Source organism: Capra hircus, chromosome 2 (assembly GCF_001704415.2).
Source record: "Capra hircus breed San Clemente chromosome 2, ASM170441v1, whole genome shotgun sequence".
In the NCBI taxonomy this organism is placed as follows: domain Eukaryota; kingdom Metazoa; phylum Chordata; class Mammalia; order Artiodactyla; family Bovidae; genus Capra; species Capra hircus.
The window spans coordinates 40,655,384-40,676,969 of NC_030809.1; the positions used below are offsets into that span (position 1 = coordinate 40,655,384).

The 21,586-nt window shown below is 41.8% G+C and overlaps 1 protein-coding gene across 1 annotated transcript in view; it reads right to left on the reverse strand.

Moving 5' to 3' along the window:
* Positions 346-21,586, reverse strand: part of CPO (carboxypeptidase O) — a 32,465-nt gene continuing 11,224 nt past the window's right edge. Inside the window, exons 2-9 of the mRNA XM_005676425.3 lie at positions 19,717-19,816; positions 17,647-17,748; positions 14,015-14,119; positions 12,794-12,904; positions 11,290-11,380; positions 7,786-7,988; positions 1,562-1,646; positions 346-743 (exon numbers count right to left, since the gene is read on the reverse strand). Coding sequence (XP_005676482.1) covers positions 481-743; positions 1,562-1,646; positions 7,786-7,988; positions 11,290-11,380; positions 12,794-12,904; positions 14,015-14,119; positions 17,647-17,748; positions 19,717-19,816 — 1,060 coding nt within the window. The 3' untranslated portion in view covers positions 346-480. The remainder of the gene's footprint in view (positions 744-1,561; positions 1,647-7,785; positions 7,989-11,289; positions 11,381-12,793; positions 12,905-14,014; positions 14,120-17,646; positions 17,749-19,716; positions 19,817-21,586) is intronic.

The window sequence follows — 21,586 nt, forward strand, 5'->3', positions numbered from 1 at the left end:
CCTTGAAACTGACCACAGATCAGTTTCTGTGAGCACAGGCAAGATCATAGCTTCCTAGACAACCTATAGATGTGTGAGCCACTGAATCGTAGAGTGGTACCTGGTAAAGAATCTGCCTGCAATGCAGGAGACCTGGGTTTGATCCCTGGGTTGGGAAGATCCCCTGGAGAAGGGAAAGGCTGCCCACTCCAGTATTCTGGCCTGGAGAATTCCATGGACTATATAGTCCATGGGGTTGCAAAGGGTTTTACCCGACTGAGTGACTTTCAGTTGTAGCATTACTGTACCAATAACTAATATTATACTCTTTTAGAGTAATAAAAATTAATTACAGCAGAACAAACATGAAAATACAAAGATGATTCATCTTTATTGAAAGTATTTCTAGTTAAATTACTTGATTTCTCCATAGTTGCAAAAGCACCTTTTGGGCAGCCATTTCCATGTCACTGGGGCTGAGCAGGCCTGGGTAGGATGCACTTAGAGAAGAGACATGACGGACATCAGCAAGCTCAGCACCAGAGCAGTAGATTTTGCCTTTATGGCACTGTTTGTGTACCAGTATTTCTCATATACATCATCCAGGACTGAAAGCACAGCCTCCATGGTTTCCTCACAAGTGGCCTGAATCTGAGTTTCTGGCAGGACAAATCCATAGGTACCATTGTCCCTCAGTTCAAATGTGTATGAAAAGGGGATCCCAATGTCCCGAGCCCAGTCTCTCGAGGATCCTGATGTAGCATCTACAAATAAAACATGGAGGCAGAGTTAGAAGTTACCCTGGGAAAAGATAGATTTCTATAGCCATTTAAGGGACTAAAGGTTCAGCTTAGCAAAATCAACTCTTTCATATTAGGATCTATGGACAGCTGCCTTCTTCCTCTCTGTGGTATTTTTGGCTTCTGTCTCCACTTACCATCCCCACAATACCTGGCATTATGCCTAGCACCTAACAGAGGTTTGGTTAAAATTTCTCAGCTGAATCAAAGACAAGACAATCTCATATTAGACAGTAAGAGTCAACTGACATATCAAGGACAGAAACAAAATGACCTATAGCACAAATATTAGGAGAATATCATCTTGTTGGTTCTTCAGTGCTTGGAGGAGGTGGTAGCTGGGGATTGGGAAAGCAATGCACAGTTCTTTCGACTAAATTGTTTAAAAAAAAAAAAAAAACTCCAGGCCCCACCTCTTTTGCTTTCTTAGCCTGATGGTCCTCTGGGAACTAAATCAACTGATAAGGGTCATTGGAAACGGTCTTTCCTGTTAACTCCTGTACCTTCTCACGGCTAGCTTTTTATAACTGAAGCCAGAGGGAGTACTGATCTAAGCCAGTGTATTAATTTTTACTCTTAGTTAGCTTGCACCTTATCCCTAGAGAGCACAATTCTGGATTTGTACAGACTGCCTTTTATCCTTGATCATTTTGATTTGTACAACTTCCTGTTGATCCATGGAACGCTTTTATCCTGTCCACCCCACCCCACTCCAAAGTCCACTGATTTCTTTTGTGCCTTAGATACTATTGAAGAAGCAAAAAAAAAAAAAAGATACTTACATAAAATATCTGCACTCGATCCAACTCTATAATTGGTTCCATGCTTTGCTTTCAATGCATTTGCTGCCTTCTGTCCAACTTGGATCTGTAGGTGGGAAATGCAGAGACAGATATCTGGTGTTAAAAATAAATCTAACAATCCAGAGGGTTTGCTATTTTGTCCAAATCCATCCTCTGAGTTCCAGACCATCTTTCTAACTTCCCACTGAACACCTATACCTGGGTCATCTGCTGATACTTCAGACTCAATATACTCAAATCCAGTTTCATCATCTCCTTCACTAATAAGGCTGTTTTGATTTTCATCATTCTGTCTTATCACGAGCCCCATATGTAAATTCCGACAAGCATCTTTGACTCTTCTCTCAAATAATGACCAAGTTGCACGTCTAACATCATCACTCTATTTCAGTTTTATTAACTCTGAAATGGACTATTGTCATCTTCTAATGAATTTTCCTTCCTTTCACTAATCCTTAATCCCAGCTGATCTCCCTGTCTTCATGGTGAACTTTTGTAGAGCAGGACCATGATCATGATCCTGCTGAAAACCCTCACCGACTCTTGGTTGCCCACTGCATTAGGGTACACTGCACAGTGTAGTTTTCAGATTCTCTACAATAAGGACCTAACCCCACCTTTCCCGCATCATATTTTCTTGATCCCACCCTAGATTATAGTCAAACTCCAGTTCTCCCACAGTTCCCCAGATGTGTCCCATGTTCCTCAGCCTCTCTGCCTTTTCTCAAGATACGCCCTGTACCTGGGATGTCTCATTTCTTATCTCTGTTGAAATTCTGCACCACCTCAAAACCTCAAGTGCCAGGTTCTCTGTAGGTCTTTCTTGAGCATCATGACTAGATTATCTCTCCCCCCCTTTTTTTTCCTTACATAGCCCTTTCTTCATACTCCTCTTATTGCTTCCCTCTTATTTTTCTTTAAATGTATTTATCTTTCACAAGCTCATAGATTTTCAGAACAGGAAAAGACACCCTTCTCCGTACCTATCACCATGTCCCCTGACTGCATTGGAAACCCTTCAGAACTAGATGATGTCTAAGGTCTCAGTCTTGCTCTCCGAAGACCCTTCCCTGAGATCAGAAACACTAACTGAAGTCTAACTGTATTGGCTGTGTTTATTGACCATGTAATAAATCTCCTTTCATACCCTACTGACAGTCTAAGTATTCCCCACCCTAGATTCCCTAGTGCTATATTCTAGCCACCTGATGACTTACCCCACTACTTCCCCTTGGGTTCTACACGAGACACTGTGAAAATCCCCTTAGCCACCACCTACCTGGATCCACCATTCCTTCATCCCTTAGGGCAGCCAGACTACATTTTCAGGAGCATCAGTTCCCGTACTTCTTCCCTTGACCAGTGACAGATCTTGTTTTAGATTCTGCTTTTGTTTTTTTCCTGCTCCTGTACTGTCCCACTGAATCCTAATGTGTGACCATGTGGTGTTTGGGTAAAGTGGATTTAGGCACAGTGACATTCAAAATGAAAAGCACGAGAGGTAATAAGTGGTGGTAGGGTTCCATGCAACAATGGTAGGACTTAGAACTTTAAATTGAACATATTTGCAAGCTTTTTGCCTCCTCTCCTCTCACTACTGAGTTTTACATTCTCTCTTCCTGAAAGATTCTACATCTGCCCTAGCTCCTGGTTCCTAGTTCCTGTTTCTGTCTCCAGAACTGATTTGATGGGCAGGAAGGGTTAAATAACTGCAAGGAATAAATCTGGTTTTAATCACTTACCCTGGAAAGAAGTTGTTGTTTTTGTTGTTCAATCGCTAAATCATGTGTGACTCTTTGTGACCTGCCAGGCTCCTCTGTCCATGGGATTTCCCAGGCAAGAATAACTGGAGTGGATTGCCATTTCCTTCTCCAGGGGATCTTCCTGACCCAGGGATTGGACACTTGTCTCCTGCATTGGGCAGGCAGGTTCTTTACCCCTGAGCCACCAGAGAAGCCTCTGGAAAGGGGTACAAGAGCTGTCTGCAGAAAGAAGAGGAAATTACAAGAAGGAGAAGAGAGTCAGGGAGGCAATTTTTGGAGAGAAAAATTCCATTAAGGAAATCAGAAAGAAGAGTAGAGAGAAAGGAAGGATTCAGGGTAGTTGCCGTGAGTGAGTGAAATTAAAACACGCACCCTGGAGAAAGAGTTGCTAAAATTTAGCAGCTCACTCCTTTTTGTAGTTCTTTGGGAGTCTCTGGTAGAGATATGAATTGCTTTTAATTATTCTTAATTCCCATGTGTATCTGTGTTTCTTTGAAAGAAACTCTGCTAACTTGTCCATGTGGGGTCTTAACCATTATTTGGTTTGCATGAAGCAGCTCCAGGCTACATTTTCTATTCAGATGGGTTCTTACACTCATTTTTTATTTCTTGAAACTCACTCCAGACCAAGATTCTTTCCTCTCATGGCCAAACTTAATTTTATATAGTTCCATCTCCTTAAATCCTGCCTATTGGGTGGGAAAGAGTCTTTTCCAGTTTCCTTTTCTTCATTGATAAAAGAACTTGTGATTTTTTAAATGATTATACCAGGAATTACAATGGATATGTAGATAGGAATAGGAAATATAACATCTATGAGAAGCACACAGCTGTGATACTTAGCTTAGGAGTTTGGTCCTTTCTGAAAAGATGAAATGATTTCCCTAAATGTCCCTATCTCTAGGGGTCGACCTCCTGATTATTCTTCTGCCTCCTTTCAACACTATACTGCAAGGCCATAGAGAGCCAATTCCTCTGCTGTCCTTCTTCTCAGCCTAAAGTTTCCTTCTAGTCAAAATAATAAAAAATCTCTTTGCTAGTAGTGTGTCATTTACATTGTTAAAGACCTCATGCATGCTTAATAACTTCTTTCCTGGGCCCAGAAAGTTTCCTATAGGCATATATTCACAGGCAAGCACTCAACAAGATTGATTAAGGCCCTGGCATCTGTGTGGGAGGATGGAGCTTGGAATGGGATACAGGGGTTGATATGGAAAGAGTTCAAATGGAAAGAATGTCAGCATTCGAAATATTAGACTTCTTATAGCTATTCTAATTTCCAGAGAAGTTTCAAATGAGGCTATATATAGTTCTATTTCCCCTACTTAGTGATTGCCAAGTTGTCTATCACGCAGTATAATATTTATCATGATTTATACAAATTTTTCATTTTGTAAATACATAGAGATTAATTACTAGTCTCTGGTGGTTGTAAATATACTAGAAATGGAACACTCCTGGAACAGTTGGTGTGATTCTGTCTTTGTGTGCTCTCTCAAAGCTTACCACTGAGAACCTAAAAACACTGCTAACTAGCTTCAATGAGTTTGACACATGGTGGCAACATTTTCAGTCTTTTTATGGAGAAGTCTTAGTGATGAATGTTATGCTAACTTTTCAACACCTGATACTGTAAGAGACACAGAAGTGAAGCAATCTTTGTCAACTCAATTTTCCAGTCTCTACATAGAGTATTAAGGATTGCCAGTAATTCTCATCTTAGAGTTCCACCTTACATTAGTGGTAAAGTCAGTACCACACTGTGGTCAGAGGGTTCTAAGGAGACAGCCCTCAGTAGCCCAAGACCCTGTGAACTTTGAATGCAAACCTTGCAACATGGAGATGTCGTATCTGTTTTCCTGGACCAAAAAAGGGAATGAAATTACCTAGAAAAATACTGGGATATATGAGCCTCTTTTTTTTTTCATTTGCTGGTAGAAGACCTGTCCCATCAAAGATCTATAATGGCCTGTCTGTGGTGGTTCATTCGTATTTGTCATAGAATCCTTTAAGAAGAAATCAAATACCCACGGCGAGATGGTTGGATCGAATCATTGACTCAATGGACATGAGTTTGAGCAAACTCTGGGAGACAGTGAAGGACAGGGAAGCCTGGCGTCTCCATGGGGTCACAAAGAGTCAGAAACAACCAAGCGACTAAACAACAACAACGGTAACTATCACAGGAACTGGGAGATAAGGAGGGGTCTGGGCTTCTTGACTGAAATCCCTGTTTCACTGCCTTACTGAAGAAATAGAATTTCTGGGGCACAGAAATAAGGAGAATATATAGGACACGGTGGCCCAGGCATCAAAGTCAATGACAGCTTCCAGAAGTTGCAAACCCTTCTTAAGTGGAGAGGAGAGGCAGTGTCTGGTGGTCTGTGATGCTTGGAATCTAAAGACGTGAGCTCCAACCCAGACTCCACCATTTACTGTCTACAGAGATTTTAGAAATACTACTAACTCAAGGTCTTAACTTTTGCATCTCCAAAGTGAGCTTACTATATTGTCATGAGGATCAGATAAGGGCCATAAAACCTCCTTGTAATTTTTAAAGTTCTAGGTAAATGTTATTTCTACCTCGTACAAAATAATCAGGTAGTACAAATGCCCAAAAACAATTGTGGAAAGACACTGGGGTACTGTTGGATATTTCTGACTACTGAAGAAGGTATTCCCCTCAGCAAAGATCTATAGTGGTTTTTTATTAGTGCCCAGACATGCGTTTTATAAGCGATGTTACAGGGGGAGACAGACAAGAGGAATGACAGTCAGTGGGCCACCAGCCTTCTAAGATTTTAAGAAGAGAGCAAGCCAGGCCCCCATCCAGCCCAGCATTCATTGATAATGAGAAACTTGTTTAAAAAATATTTTTAAAGGGAATACAGAAAATAGCAAGTGTTGGTGAGAATGTGGAGAAATTGGAACTCTTATTCACTATTGGAGGGAATGGAAAATGCTGTACTTGCTCTGGAAATGATGGTTCCTCAAAAAGTTGAAGCTAGAATTACAACACGATTCAGCAATTCTACTCCTGGATGTGCCATATGCTCAGTCGTGTCTGACTCTTTGCGACCCCGTGGATTGTAGCTTGCCAGGCTCCTCTGTCCATGGAGTTTTCCAGGCAAGAATAAGAGAGCAAGTTGCCATTTTCTCCTCCAGGGGATCTTCCTGATCCAGGGATCAAAACTGCATCTCCTGTGTCTCCTGCATTGCAGGCAGATTCTGAATTGAAAGCAGGATCTCAAGGAGATATTTGTACTCTTGTGTTCATAGCTGCATTATTTGCAATAGGTAAAAGATGGAAACAATTCAATCGCCCATTGATTGAAGAAAATGTGGTATATACATACAATGGAATATTAGTCAGCCTTGAAAAAAGAACTTCTGACACATGGTACAACATGTATGAAGTGCGAAGATATTATGCTAAGTGAAATAATCCAGTCACCAAAAGGACAGATGCTGTAAGATTCCACTTATATGAGCTACCTAGAGTAGTCAGACTCAGGAGGCAGAGAGTAGAATGCTGGTTGCCAGAGACAAGGTGGATCCAGAGTTGTTGTTTGACAGGTAGAAATATTTGACGATGCAAGGCGAAAGTTTTGAAGATTGGTTGCACCATAATGTGAATATACGTAACTACTGACCTGTCCACCTAAAAATGGTTACGATAGTAAATTTTATGTTATATCGATTCTACCACAATTAAAAATTGAAAAAATAAATTTTAGGAAAAGATAACAAATAGTACAACAAATCTAAATTGACCTTTTCTTTGACTTATGTCTATTGTTCTCAGGTTCACAAAAGGGCGAGAGAGCCCAGTACTTTCCAGCAATTCTGCCCACCAGGGCTTGGGTAAACAGAGCTTCAGAAAAGGACCTCAGATAAGACAAAGCAGAATTTCCCTGCCCCAGCTTGAATTCCACTGGCACTTCCCCTTACAAATATCCTAGGCAAAAACTAGAGGCAGAGTTCAGGAAGAAATAAAGCATTGTGTTGAGCAGAGAAGAGAGCAGATATTATTTAGCCATGTTATTTTAGATATGCCATATTCCACTAACAGCTGGCAAGTTCTTTAAAGCACGGTTCAGAAGCTATAATTGCTGAACTGAGCTTCAAGAGAATTTACAGAAATGAAAGCACATTCCTACAGATTATTAACATAATCATCTCATTTATATTATACACGAATACCTAAGATGTCTCCCAACTTGACACTTTTCGAAACAGGTAGTTAATTAACGTGGGTAAAGCAGCATTTAACCTGAAGTCTTCCCAGCAGGCGTCTGGCAAGGTGAGAAAAGCGGGAGAAAGAAAATAAGGAAAAGCAGAGGGGACAAAAGCAGGGCTGGAGCCAAAATCCTACTAAAGGAAAGGAGGGGTAAAGGAAGGCAGTGGATTCTCAGGGCTCCGGCACCGTGTATGGCTTACCAATTCTTCATGGTTATTTGATTTATTTGTGGTGTAGCCATAAGGCACGAGAATGAGCTGCCCATAAGAGTGCATAGTCAGGAAGCAGGCAATGTTCTCCTTCTTGCTCTCGATAAAGCTGGAAACAGCTTTCGTCTCTGGTTCAGACATGGGCCCCGTTCCACAAAATGTTAAACTTTCACAGTTGTGAGATGCACCGATACCTGAAATATACAGGAAACCCCAAGGAAGGCATCATGGTCTCCGTTTAGCACTGACCTGGGTGGAGGTTGAGATCGACGGAGGGCGGCGGCGGGGGGAGGAGGGGCGGGGGTTGCGAGAAATCACTCTTACTCAGGGCATCTGTGGGTGGAATCAAGGCTTGCCTTTGCTTGTCTAAGTTTGTCCTGGTTAAATAAGTCATTTAAGGAGGAGCACAGAAAGGCAGGAGGGCTGATGTTCAGATTTAGAAGCAAACTCCCTGCTTATGTGGCTGGGGAAGGAAGATGCAAAAAGGAAAAGCATTTTCAGCAGTCTTTCACTTAAATTTTTTGTGAACCCTGAAACAAATGCTTGGGAACCAGTTCTTGGGTTCCAGGGTCAGCCTCTGTCATAGTCTTATTGTCCTAGGTGTCTCTCTTGCTGTTTTACTGGCATGAGTCTCTCTAGAGCTATTTTGCAAGGATAGGAAAACAGTTATTTTCAGTCAGTTGTCCTCACCAGTAATAATAAGGACCATAAACAGAGCACTTTTTCCATGCTGGGCACTGTGCTCAGCCCCTCCTGTAAGACATCTGAGAAATGGGATCAGTTCAGTTCAGTTCAGTCGCTCAGTCGTGTCCGACTCTTTGCGACCCCATGAATCGCAGCATGCCAGGCCTCCCTGTCCATCACCATCTCCCGGAGTTCACTCAGACTCGCGTCCATCAAGTCCGGGATACCATCTAGCCATCTCATCCTCTGTCGTCCCCTTCTCCTCCTGCCCCCAATCCCTCCCAGCATCAGAGTCTTTTCCAATGAGTCAACTCTTCACATGAGGAAGCCAAAGTACTGGAGTTTCAGCTTCAGCATTATTCCTTCCAAAGAAATCCCAGGGCTGATCTCCTTCAGAATGGACTGGTTGGATCTCCTTGCAGTCCAAGGGACTCTCAAGAGTCTTCTCCAACACCACAGTTCAAAAGCATCAATTCTTCAGTGCTCAGCCTTCTTCACAGTCCAACTCTCACATCCATACATGACCACAGGAAAAACCATAGCCTTGACTAGACGGACCTTAGTCGGCAAAGTAATGTCTCTGCTTTTGAATACACTATCTAGGTTGGTCATAACTTTTCTTCCAAGGAGGAAGTGTCTTTTTATTTCATGGCTGCAGTCACCATCTGCAGTGATTTTGGAGCCCAAAAAAATAATGTCTGACACTGTTTCCACTGTTTCCCCATCTATTTCCCATGAAGTGATGGGACCAGAAGCCATGATCTTTGTTTTCTGAATGTTGAGCTTTAAGCCATCTTTTTCACTCTCCACTTTCACTTTCATCAAGAGGCTTTTGAGTTCCTCTTCACTTTCTGCCATAAGGGTGGTGTCATCTGCATATCTGAGGTCATTGATATTGAGAAATGGGATATTTCCTGCCATATCAGTAAACAAGGATATCATAGTCATCACCAATTGCAGCCCTCCAATGTGAGCTGAGCCCTAAGGGAACTCGGGAAGGAGAAGAATACTTGCCATCTAGCAGCCATCAAAATGCAGCCACTCTCTGCAGTGAGCCCCAAGGAAGTTCAGGAGGTGAAAAACAGACAATACTGGCCCCAGAGAGCTGAGGTGCGTATCAAAGGAATGGTTTTAGTCCAGACTCTTGCATCTTCCCATACACAGAAAGGGTTAAATTCCTTATCTCGGTATATCTGGTTTTCTCTCATTAACAATGATATTTTTACCTTCAGACCACCTGCTCTTTATTGTGAAACTCTACATAAACCTGGCTTTTCTCCTCACCTGCTCAGAGTAGTTCTCTCAAGGTCACTTCATACACTGTTTCCCAAGCTTGAAGTCCTAAAAATTCTCACCGAATAAAACACAATTCTCAACTTTTAGGTTGTGAATATTTTTCAGGTTGATATACCTTATTGAATCCCCATGACAACCTCCTGATAAGATGGTATTATGTTGAGCCACATTTTTAAAAACGAGAAAACTAAAGCTGAGAGAGCAATTTTTCCAAGATCACACACACAGCCACTGAATCTGAACCTTTGTCATCTGGTTTTCAACCAGACTGCTCTTATCCATCTTTGTTTCTATTTGCTTCCAATCTATTGAGTCTGTTCAGATTCAGAAACATGAAAATGCCTTGATGAGAAGAAAATGTTTGTGTTGTTCTGCCCTCATGCTATAAAAAATATCTGCAAGGATAATTCTCTGACTTTTCTTTGTAACAGTTCATAAAAAGGTCCTTGATGAAAGTGAAAAAGGAAAGTGAAGAGGCTGGCTTAAAACTCAACATTCAAAAAACTAAGATCATGGCATCCGGCCCCATCACTTCATGGCAAATAGATGGGGAAACAATGGGAACAGGGACAGACTATTTTCTTGGGCTTCAAAATCACTGGATGCTGACTGCAGCCAAGAAATTAAAAGACACTTGCTCCTGGGAAGAAAAGGTATAATAAACCTAGACAGTGTATTAAAAAGCAGAGACATCACTTTGTCAACAAAGGTCCATATAGTCAAAGCTGTGGTTTTTCCAATAGTCATGTACAGATGTGAGAGTTGGACACTAAAGAAGGCTGAGCACTAAAGAATTGATGCATTCAAATTGTGGTGCTGGAGAAGACTCTTGAGAGTCCCTTGGACAGCAAGGAGATCAAACCAGTCAATTCTAAAGGAAACAAATCCTGAATTTTCATTGGAAGGACTAATGCTGAAGCTGAAGCTCAATACTTTGGCCACCTCGTGTGAAGACCTGACTCATTGGAAAAGACTCTGATGCTAGGAAAAACTGAGGGCAGGAGGGGAAGGGTGCAACAGAGGATGAGATGGTTGGATGGCATCATTGACTCAAAGGACATGTGTTTGAACAAACTCTGGGAGATAGTGAAGGTCATGGAAGCCTGGCATGCTGCAGTCCACGGGGTCACAAAGAGTCAGACATGACTTAGTGACTGAACAATATATTTTAAACAAAGTGATGGGTTTCAAACATATTCACACTGATCAAAGTTATTGTTGCCCTCTTTTAGGCAATCTCACTTGAAATGAGTCCTGCAGATGAGTGTTGCTGTTCTTACTGCATAGATAATATCATCTCTTTAGACAGAGTAACACTGATCAGGAAGTCCAGAAAGCTATACAAAATTAGATGTTTATTTCAAAAGTTGCATATATAAATAGTACTAACTCCAGTAATGCACCTTTTTCCTGGCTTCTCTGCTCCATTTGTGTGTGTGTGTGTGTGTGTGTGTGTGTGTGTGTGTTTGTTATTCATCTACTTACTAATGATGTACTTAGTAAGCATGTACTTACTACACCAGGATGCATCAAAGTTTCGATTGAGATCTGTTCCAAAACATGTGCCATTATTATGGGATGAACGGGATTTCCTCCAAAGCCGATCCTGTAACAGGGAAACAAACAGGGATGTTGTCATTCTAAGGTCTCATAAATCACAGTGTTAGTGATGATGGGTGGTCCTTGAACGTGAAAAATAGTTCCTAGGATTGTTTGGAAGAACCTGCCTCAATATTATGAAGCTAGTGAATTTAATTTTTAGTCCCCCAGATGGGTTAGCAACCCCCAATAACAGGAACATCTGTACAACCCTAAGTGAACATGTGTGTAAACCATCACTTTGCAGGGGTAATTTGGCCTCTCCCTCATGGGCAGATTAATAGTGCCTGGTGGATGTGATCTGCTTAATCAGGGAAAGCTTCAGAGAGTCATTTTTTTTAAGGTCCAAGTGATAAAGAATGAAAGAGAAATGGCTTGGCAGATGGAAAAAGGCTCTTCCAGGTGCATCAGAGATGGTTTGTGCACATTTCTAGAAGCAGACAACTGATGAGTAGAGATAGGGATAAAGACATGTTTCACCAGATAAGCCAGGAGGGAAGGGCTTGATTCATACTGGGCCAGAGAGGCCGTTACAGAGAAAGGGGTCCCTTGAAAGTCTGGGGGAGCCGGAAGAAGTGGAAGGAATGAATACTCCCTAGAAACAGGGGCTCTGACTTCTGGAGAGGTATGCTTTAGAAATATTTTAAAAGAGAAAGTTGTCTATTAAATAAAAATCTTGGATTTCCCTGGTGGTGCAGTGAATATGAATCCGCTTGTCGATGTAGGGTTCAATCCCTGGTCAGGAAGACCCCCACGTGCCACAGAGCAACTAAGCCTGCGTTCCACAGCTACTGAGCCTGTGCACCCTCGAGTCTGTGCTCAGCAACAGAAGAAGCCAGCACAATGAGAAGTCCACACACAGCAACGAAGAGTACCCCAAACTTACTGCAAATAGAGAAAGCCTGCACAAAGCAACGAAGACCCAACGCAGCCAAAAAAAAAAAAAAAGAGATAATTTTATGAGATGTTCCCTTGCCCCCAACTCCATATGCATGACCACCACGGAAAAATAAAGGTTGGGTTAGAATTTGTAGATTATTTGTGCCACTCATGTTTCAAGAACTGATTTAAGGATACATGGTAGTGTAGGAATTTTATACCAACATAATCTTTATCAGGTGACAGGCAATCCACAAATGTCAAAGAGAGAGAGTTGAAGAAACATTAAGTCTGGCTGAAAAACTGGGAATATGTCAAAAAACAAACAAACAAAAATGTTCAAAAAAGGCCTTTAGCCTCCTCAATCCTAAACTTAACTTAGATTGTTGACTTAAAAATGTGGATTTAAATCCCAAATGAGGTTTCTTCCTTTAAATGACCACAAAACATTTTTATAGTTGCAGTGACTGAAGTCAGAAAATGAACCTGAATCAAGATCTAGTTCATGAACCCATCCCAGGACCAAACTCAATGTACTCACAGTCGTCCAAGTGTAGATGTAACCATCTATGTTAAGAACCGGAAGCACATAGAAGTCCAGGTTTTTAAGGAGCCTTCTTATCCTTGAGTTGTCTTTATAGTTCTGTAGAATCTGGACATTTAATAGAAAAATGTTTGGAATGATCCTGGGAAGAGATCTTTTCTCTCAATTTTCTGACAATTTCAGCTTAATTGTGAGTGCGGCCTTTGACCATCAATCCTGCCTCAATTGTCCTGTTCAATGCTGTGGTCTTTCTGAAACCTCTGCATGCATCAGAATCACCTGGAGTCTGGCTTGTTAACATACTGCCCACCTGGCTATACACCCCCCATCTCCACCCCTAGCCCCAATTCACTAGGTATGAGGTAGTGAGGTGGAAACCCAGAATTTGCATTTTAACAAGTTCCCAGTTATGTTGATGCTATGGGTCTAGGAACTACACTTTGAGGACTACTCCTTGTGGATGTCATCCTGTTTGGGCTTCTGAAAAGGCTTGACACAAAAGTATCTTATATTAATTATAAAGTCTTATTCCCTAAGGAGGGGTATAGGTAATATGTGAGAATTCACGGTGCAAGGTATTGATAGTTTCTATGTGTTAATCTCTTAATCCACACAACAGGCACTGAAGTAGTCATTTCATGCACTTTTTGCAGGTGAAAAACTAGGGGTCCTGGTGTTAGAAATTGTGCACCAGATTATCAGAAAGAGATGGCTCTGGGATTCAAACTCATCTCTGACTCCCAAGATGTATTTTCTTCTCCATTTAGATTTGTTTACCTTCCAAGAAAAATGATTTGGGGTGCACTATAAAGACAAGAGAACATCTAACTCAGTTTTCAGTGAACCTACTTATAAATTCCATTCACTTTGAGGTGAAGGAGCAGCTCAGTGGAGAGCTGCCTTGCCAACATGTGAAAAGAAACGTGCTCTCCAAATAGCCGAGACGTGACAGGTGTTTTGTAGGGTCGTTAACCACCTGGTGTCTCAGATAGTAAAGAATTCGCCTGCCATGTGGGAGATGTGGGAGACCTGGGTTCAGTCCCTGGGTCGGGAAGATCCCCTAGAGGAGGGCATAGAAACCCACTCCAGTATTCTTGCCTGGAGAATCCCCATGGACAGAGGAGCCTTGCAGGCTATAGTCCATGGGGTTGCAAAGAGTCAGACACGACTGAGCGCCTAAGCACAGCTAGCCATTGTGAGAAAGTTAAAAACACTTACTTCTTTCACAAACCACTGGCAGAAAGCAGGGGCAATCCATTCCCTGGCATGAATTCCACAGTCCATCCAGATAATCTTCTTGGGGTTATTGGATGGTTGGCTGATCTGGAGGGGACATTTGTGTTCCATTATCAAACAATTGCTTATGATTGCAAGCCACTGTGACAGATTATTAGATTTTTCCCCCCCTAGGGGCACCTGTCTCTCTCCATTCTGTGGTTTCAAGGATGAGGCAAGGCTGCTGGCAAAGACACCCACCAATATGACCCTCCTATGGTTACACTTGCTTTCTTATTGTTCTTAGGACAACTTACTGACTCCCCTGTGTCCCCCACACAAAGCCTGGTCTTCCTTGGTCTTACCTTTTACCTTAAATTATTCCCCAACTTTAAATAAAGGCAAAAACTTCCAAGCCACAAACTGTGACGCTAAATCTCTATAAACCTTAGAAAACCTTCCCACATAGAGTTCACTCAGAGTCAAAAAGTACACAAGTAGTAACATTCAAGAATCAAAGGAAGTAAAATTGAATCCCAGTCTACATTTAAGGGCTTCCCCAATAGCTCAGCAGTAAAGAACCACGCCCCCCCCACACCCCCGCCAATGCAGGAGACATAAGAAATGCCGGGTCAATCTCTGGGTTGGGAAGATACCCTGGAGAAGAAAATGGCAGCCCGCTCCAGTATTTCTGCCTAGAAAATCACATAGACAGAGGAGCCTGGCAGGCTACAGTTCACAGAGCTGCGAAGAGTCAGACACAACTAAAGTGACTTAACATGCACACAAGCACTACATTTAAACTTCTTGAAAACTGTGAAAGGATCCAAATACACAATGTTCTGCAATACTTATTAAATTCATTAATTTCCTCTTTCTTTAGAGACTCCTCCAGTCCCAGCTGACCCAGTCTTCTTTCTCCTCTTCCCACTTGTCATTCTTGTCTATCAGGTCAGCCTCACTGAAACAACAGAGATCCCCTCCTCTTTCGGGGCAATTGTGGATTAACCTAGCAATTACAGATTCTCTTTGGTGGAGAAGCTGTGAACATGTCCATGTTTGTAACAGTCACATCTGGTTTTGTTCTGTAAATGTCCTGGACTCTTGTTCATTGAAAGCTCTTGGGAGTTGGACTGGTGAAGGTTCTCCCTCTGTATCTATGAGAAAGTTACAAATTTTGAAATATATGGCTTGAACTCATCATATTCAAGGAATTTTTCCTTTTAGCCTCACCCATTTTCAAAGCTCCTAATCTACCTTTTACTTTAAATTCTGTCTTATAATTCCCCCTTTTATGAATATATATATGACCATAAGTTTTTCTTTATTGTCTCATTACATGCCAATTCTCTTTTTTAAAAGATGTCCTTTGCAAAGGATGTTTAGATGTCTTCTTGGCTAGCTCAGCTCAGCTTGACAGCCTATGGAAAGTCACGTAGGTAGGTGGCCCACGTTTAACATAGCAGTCAACTCCTGGGTAAATTCTGTTTTGAAGTCAATATACTTTTTTGTAATGTGAGTAACTAAAATTTGAGGATGTGCTTTGCAAAATAACATGTCTATAGTAAATAGTAAGAGGACAGCAAACAAATAATGCTAGTTTTTAATGCCAAACTGCTTTGGTGGTGGTTCTTGGAGAGCAGTCCTGGGCAAGTAATATCAGCACCAGCTGAGAACTTGTTAGAAATGCACTGTGGTCCTGAAACTTGTGCGTGTGTGTGCTTAGTTGCGCAGTCATGTCCAACTCTTTGTGACCTCATGGACTGTAGCCTACCAGGTTCCTCTGTCCATGAGGATTCTCCAGGCAAGAATACTGGAATGGGTTGCTATGCCTTCTCCAGGGGATCTTCCCAACTCAGGGATTGAACCCAGGTCTCCAACATTGCAGGTGGATTCTTTACCATCTGAGCAGGGAAGCCCTCTGAAACTTGAGTGAGCATCAAAATGACCTGGGGGAGGGCTTGTTAAAGCACAGATTGCTGAGCCCAACCCCAGAGTTTCTGATTCAGTAGATCGGCAGTTAGGCCCAAGCATGTGCATTTCTAACAAGTTCCCAGGTAATGTTGATGCTGCTGGTCCAGGGCCACCCTTTGAAAACCCACTGATCAGTGCAGCAGTTATCAACCCTGCCTGTACCTTAGGATCATCTAGGGAGCTTCCAAGGGGTGCCTGGGACCCATCCTGGAGCAATTAGCTCAGAATCTCTGTGAATGGGACCCAGGCATCAGTATTAAGCAACCAGCATTGAAAAACCACTGGTCCAAACCTGAGAGTCTATGGGAAATGGTTAATCAGTCTCAAACACTTTTCATTATGTCATATGCAGAAGGGGCAGAGAACTTTGGGAATGGCTTATTCCTCTGGCTATGCTATGGTCTGACTTTGTGACTTTGCACGAGTCACTTTACTTCTCTGGGTCTTTGTTCCCTTAGAAAATGAGGGAACCAAACATAAAGGTTGTCCATAATATTCAAATATTTTTATGGAAAATAATGTGTTAAAGAAAGCTGAGCACTGAAGAATTGATGCTTTTGAGCTGTGGTGTTGGAGAAGACTCTTGAGAGTCCCTTGGACTGCAAGGACATCCAACCAGTCCATTCTGAAGGAGATCAGCCCTGGGATTTCTTTGGAGGGAATGATGCTGAAGCTGAAACTCCAGTACTTTGGCCACCTCATGCAAAGAGTTGACTCATTGGAAAAGACTCTGATGCTGGGAGGGATTGGGTACAGGAGGAGAAGGGGACGACCCAGGATGAGATGGCTAGATGGCATCACTGACTTGATGGACATGAATCTGAGTGAACTCCGGGAGTTGGTGATGGACAGAGAGGCCTGGCATGACAGGGAGGCATGACATCCATGACATCCATCCAGGCAAAGAGTCAGATACGACTGAGCGACTGAACTGAACTGAATGTGTTAAAAAAAAAACAATTTTGTAAAAACTCAAAAGCGTGAAAAGTGAACTGGGGATTTCACCCTTATGCAGACCATCCTTCCTGCCCCTACCCCACCAACTGTGGGAGCTCTGGAGGCATCCAGGCCTTCACAGAACACAGTCTGGAAACCTCTCAGCCAGAACGTCTTAAGTCCCTTTCAACCACCATCCGCAAGTCTAAGTTCCTCAGTTTTAGCAGGGACAAGTGAGGCCAAGCAGGAAGAAAACTAAGGAGTAAGTTCTTACTTCTGGGCCTTAGGTAGTACAGTGGTAAAGAATCCTAGTGCCAATGAAGGAGTCTGAAGAAACGCAGGTTCGATTGCTAGGTCAGGAGCATTCCCTAGAGAAGGAAATGGCAACCCACTCCAGTATTCTTGCCTGAAATCCCATGGACGGAGGAGCCCAATGGGCTACAGTCTATGAGGCTGCAAAGAGTTGGACATGACTGAGCGACTGAGCAGGCAGGCCTGAGGTGTCACCCAGCCATTCCAAGTTCTCTTTACTTCCGAATATGATTCTACCCAGATGATTAATATGTAAGCATTTACAAGTTGTTACGTTCAAAAGTCCAGTTTAGGGTGGAAAAGTCAGCATTTCTCGGTCCTGTCTCTTTAACCTTGTCCGTGCTTCTACCTAGCCCCTGAATAGTAAGCAAATATCCTTGGATAAGGCTGTAACTCTCAGCCTTCTCACTCACCTTCAAATAATACATGGGCCGGCTCTCATAAGTCATTCCTAGGAAATGCTGCGTCACCACTTCCGTGTACTTCTCCCTTATCTCACTCATCCACTGGTAGATCTGAAACAGCCAGGGAGGACTGAGGTTATCAGTTAGAAGATCCTTTGCTTGCCTCTAATTAAGATAATGGTTTCTTTCATCAAGATACTGAACTCTCAACTCTTGCCTGTTCATTAGCACACAAATGAAAGACTAAACCCATGAATTATAACCGTCCCTTCTCCCATATTCTTTAAAGATCTACTCTACCACCCAGGCTAGGACACCCTGTTGAACTTCACAAATAAATGATTGAGAATGATCAAGTTCAACAATGCAGAATAACACTTCTTAAACATTATCCAATCACACAATTTTCAAATAGCCACCAGACTTCTGGACTTTGCTGTGGCACTCAATCATGTCAGAAATTTCAGGGTAAGCTTATTTTGTGGGATCTTCTTTGAATCCCCAAAATATCCTTTGTTAATGTCCATGGATCCAAAATTGGACAAGAGTTTGGTTATGCCCCTTCACAGAACAGTGAAATTTCTAAATCAAGACCAAGTTAATAACTTTAAGGAGAGAATGAAATAAAGTCCTTTAAGGGTCCTTTAAGGGAGAATGAAATAAGCAATGAACCAAGATAAGACATATTAGGAAAGTCCTCAGCATATGATACCCTCCACATTCAATTTCTGTATAGCAGAATTATCTGAATGACAAGAATTATGGTAAATGATAATAATTAATTTGGCATAACAAATTCTATTTAAATTTCTGTGTCTTAACTGATATTGTCTCAATTTTGTCTCATTTCTGAGACAAATTTCTGTGTCTCAATTGACTTTCATCTTAGCTTGGAATATCTATGGATAAAATGCATTATTATAACAGTAATAATAAGTGAGGGAAGAGATGAACAACTCATCACATGGGTACTATGTGCTTTTCTGTGATGAGACTGGATCAGATGCAGTGCCCTGAGTCCTGGGAGAGATATAAATAGCATATAACAGTTGCAGCTATCATTTTATTTATTGCTTCATCAGTAAAAGTGTAGCCTATTTCATTTACTCTCACAACCAAACAACTGCAGGAGAAGTACTGCTATTGCTTTTTCATGTATAAGGAAACTGAGGAAAAAAGAGATTAAATGCGTTGGACAAGGTCACAGAGCAAGTAGCCAAGCCAAGTATATCTCATCTCTGATACCAGCACGTACACTTCTCATGGATCTTACTGGATCTTGTTTTTAAAAAAAAAAAATCTAAGGGACTTTAGTATTTTGGGGTGAATGTTACAGAAGAAAGTGTAAATTCTTTCTTGTACTCTTTGAAAACAACCTGGAAAATATTAATATATTCCCCAAGACTGAGGAAATAAGTGGCAAAGCCTGGCTGGAGGGAAATTTGGGCATTTATATAAAATATGTAAATGATTGTTTAGCCCAGTAATTCTATTTTTAGAAATTTATACTTCAAAAGAAGTGTTACATAATATCACATACATACACCACATATATGCATATATACTTTTTACTGTATCCAGTTTCAGAAACCACTAAACATATCTTCATAGCAATACAAATATTTCTTTTGAGAGCTGTTGCCTGTGTTTCTTGTATCCTACCAGAAATACCACCCTTTCAGCTAAACAGGATTCAATCAGAAGGCTTCTCCACCCGTGTTTTGCATCCATATACACACTGATCCTGCCCTACTTAAAGCAGTTAAAAGACTTGATGAACAAGAGTAACGTTTAATTTTGATCCATGTTTACGCTAGAAAAACTGATTGGGCATTCTTTTCCTTTTTTTTTTTCTTTTGGTTGTTGATTTGCCTTTTTATTTCTATCACTAGATTTGTATCTGTAATGGTGATGGTCACGGGATGATGTTTGTGAATCCCTTGACCTCAGTGCACAGACAAATCTCAGCTTCTCATTCTGAGGCCCTCTGGTCTGTAGATATTAACAGTGAACTATCCCTTGCCCACCGTAAAGCAGTTGTAACCACCACCAATCCCCCGACCATGTGTTCGTGCTTACCTCCCCCATGGGGTGGTATCTGTTATAAGGATACGTCTCCAGGATCCTCCATGGACTCACTACTTTACCCACAACTTCTTGTCTCTGTTGTGTGAGGGATCTGCAAAGACAAAGAGCAGCCATGAAGCCAGGATATCATGAGGGTTGGAAGGTTGATGATAAAAGTAGGGAAAACCAACGTACACAGCACCTTGAGGACAGAAGTCAGTCCTCAAGTCTCGTCTCTGCAGCTTACAAACTGTGAGACCGTGGGTACCACTGAGCCCCTCTGAGCTGCCATTTCTTCATCTGCAGGTTGGGGACTTTGCAGGGAGGCTGGGATAATTCAGCAAGATGTTGTAGATAAGAACACTTTTTAAATTTGTAAAAGAAAGAATAAGATTTATTGAGCTAAAACTTACTGTGAGACATTCATTAGATTAACCACTTTAAATCTCTCACTTTTCTGGAAAACTCTAAGATAAGGTATTCTGTTTCTTTTTTTTTGCCACACCCTGAGGCATATGGGAGCTTTGTTCCCAGACCAGGGATCAAACCCATGTTTCCTGAACTGGAAGATGAAGTCTTAGCCATTGGACCACTGGTTACGTCCTAAGATAAGGTATTCTCTTTGAAAAAAAAAAAATTTATTTATTTATTTTTGGCTGCACTGGGTCCTTATGTTGCTACAAGTGGGCTTTCTCTAGTTGCTGTGAGCAGGGGCTACATTCTAGCTGCAGTGCTGGTGTTTCTCATTGCAGCGGCTTCTCTTGTTGCAGCTCCCAGGTTCTAAAGCATAGGCTCAATAGTTGTGGCACACGGGCTTCGTTGCTCCACAGCACACAGAATCTTCCCAGACCAGGGATCAAAATGCATCTCTTGCATTTGCATGTAGATTCTTCATCATTGAGCCACCAGGGAAGCCCCAAAGTATTCTTATTACCCTCATTTCAGAAATGAAGAAATTGAGTCACAGGGAAAGTGTTATTAGGACTTAAACTCCGACAGCCTGAGTGAAAAGCCTGAAGTATTAACCACAATACTGTATACAGTTGTAAGAATCTTAATATAGTGGTTTATATTTTTTAAAAACAAGCTTTGTTTTTTAGAGGAGTTTTAGGTTCACAGCAAAATTGGATGAAAAATACTGAGAGTTCCTATACACTTACTGTTTCCTGCCCCCTCCGACACACACAACCTCCCCCATTACCAACATCCCACATCAGAGTAGTCTATTTATTATAATAAACCTACATAGACACATCATTATTTCCCAAAGTCCATAGGTTACATGAGGGTTCACTCTTGCTGTTATACATTCTATGGATTTGGACAAATGTATAATGACGTGTATCCACCATTATATTAATAGTATCATACAGAAGAGCTTCACTGCCCTAGAAATCTTCTCTGATCTGCCTATGCATCTTTCCCTCCCACCTAACCCCTGGCAACCACTGATCTTTTCAGTTTTAGTTTTGCCTTTTATAGAATGTCATGTCGTTGGAATCATACAGCATGTGGCCTTTTCAGATTGGTTTCCTTCACTTAGTAATATGTATTTAACTTTCTTTTACGTCTTTTTAGGGCTTGATAGTTCATTTCTTTTTGTGCATGCTAAGTCGCTTCAGTCGTGTCCAACTCGGAGCAACCCTATACGGACTGTAGGCTCCAGGCTCCTCTGTCCATGGGGATTCTCTAGGCAAGAATACTGGAGTGGGTTGCTGTGCCCTCCTCCATGGGATTGTCCCAACCCAGGATGGAACCCAGGTCTCTTATGTCTCCTGCCTTGGCAGGCAGGTTTTTAGTGCTGTCTGATATTCTGCTGTCTATATTACCACAGTTTATTTGTCCATTCACCCACTGAAGGATATCTTGGTGGCTTCCAAGT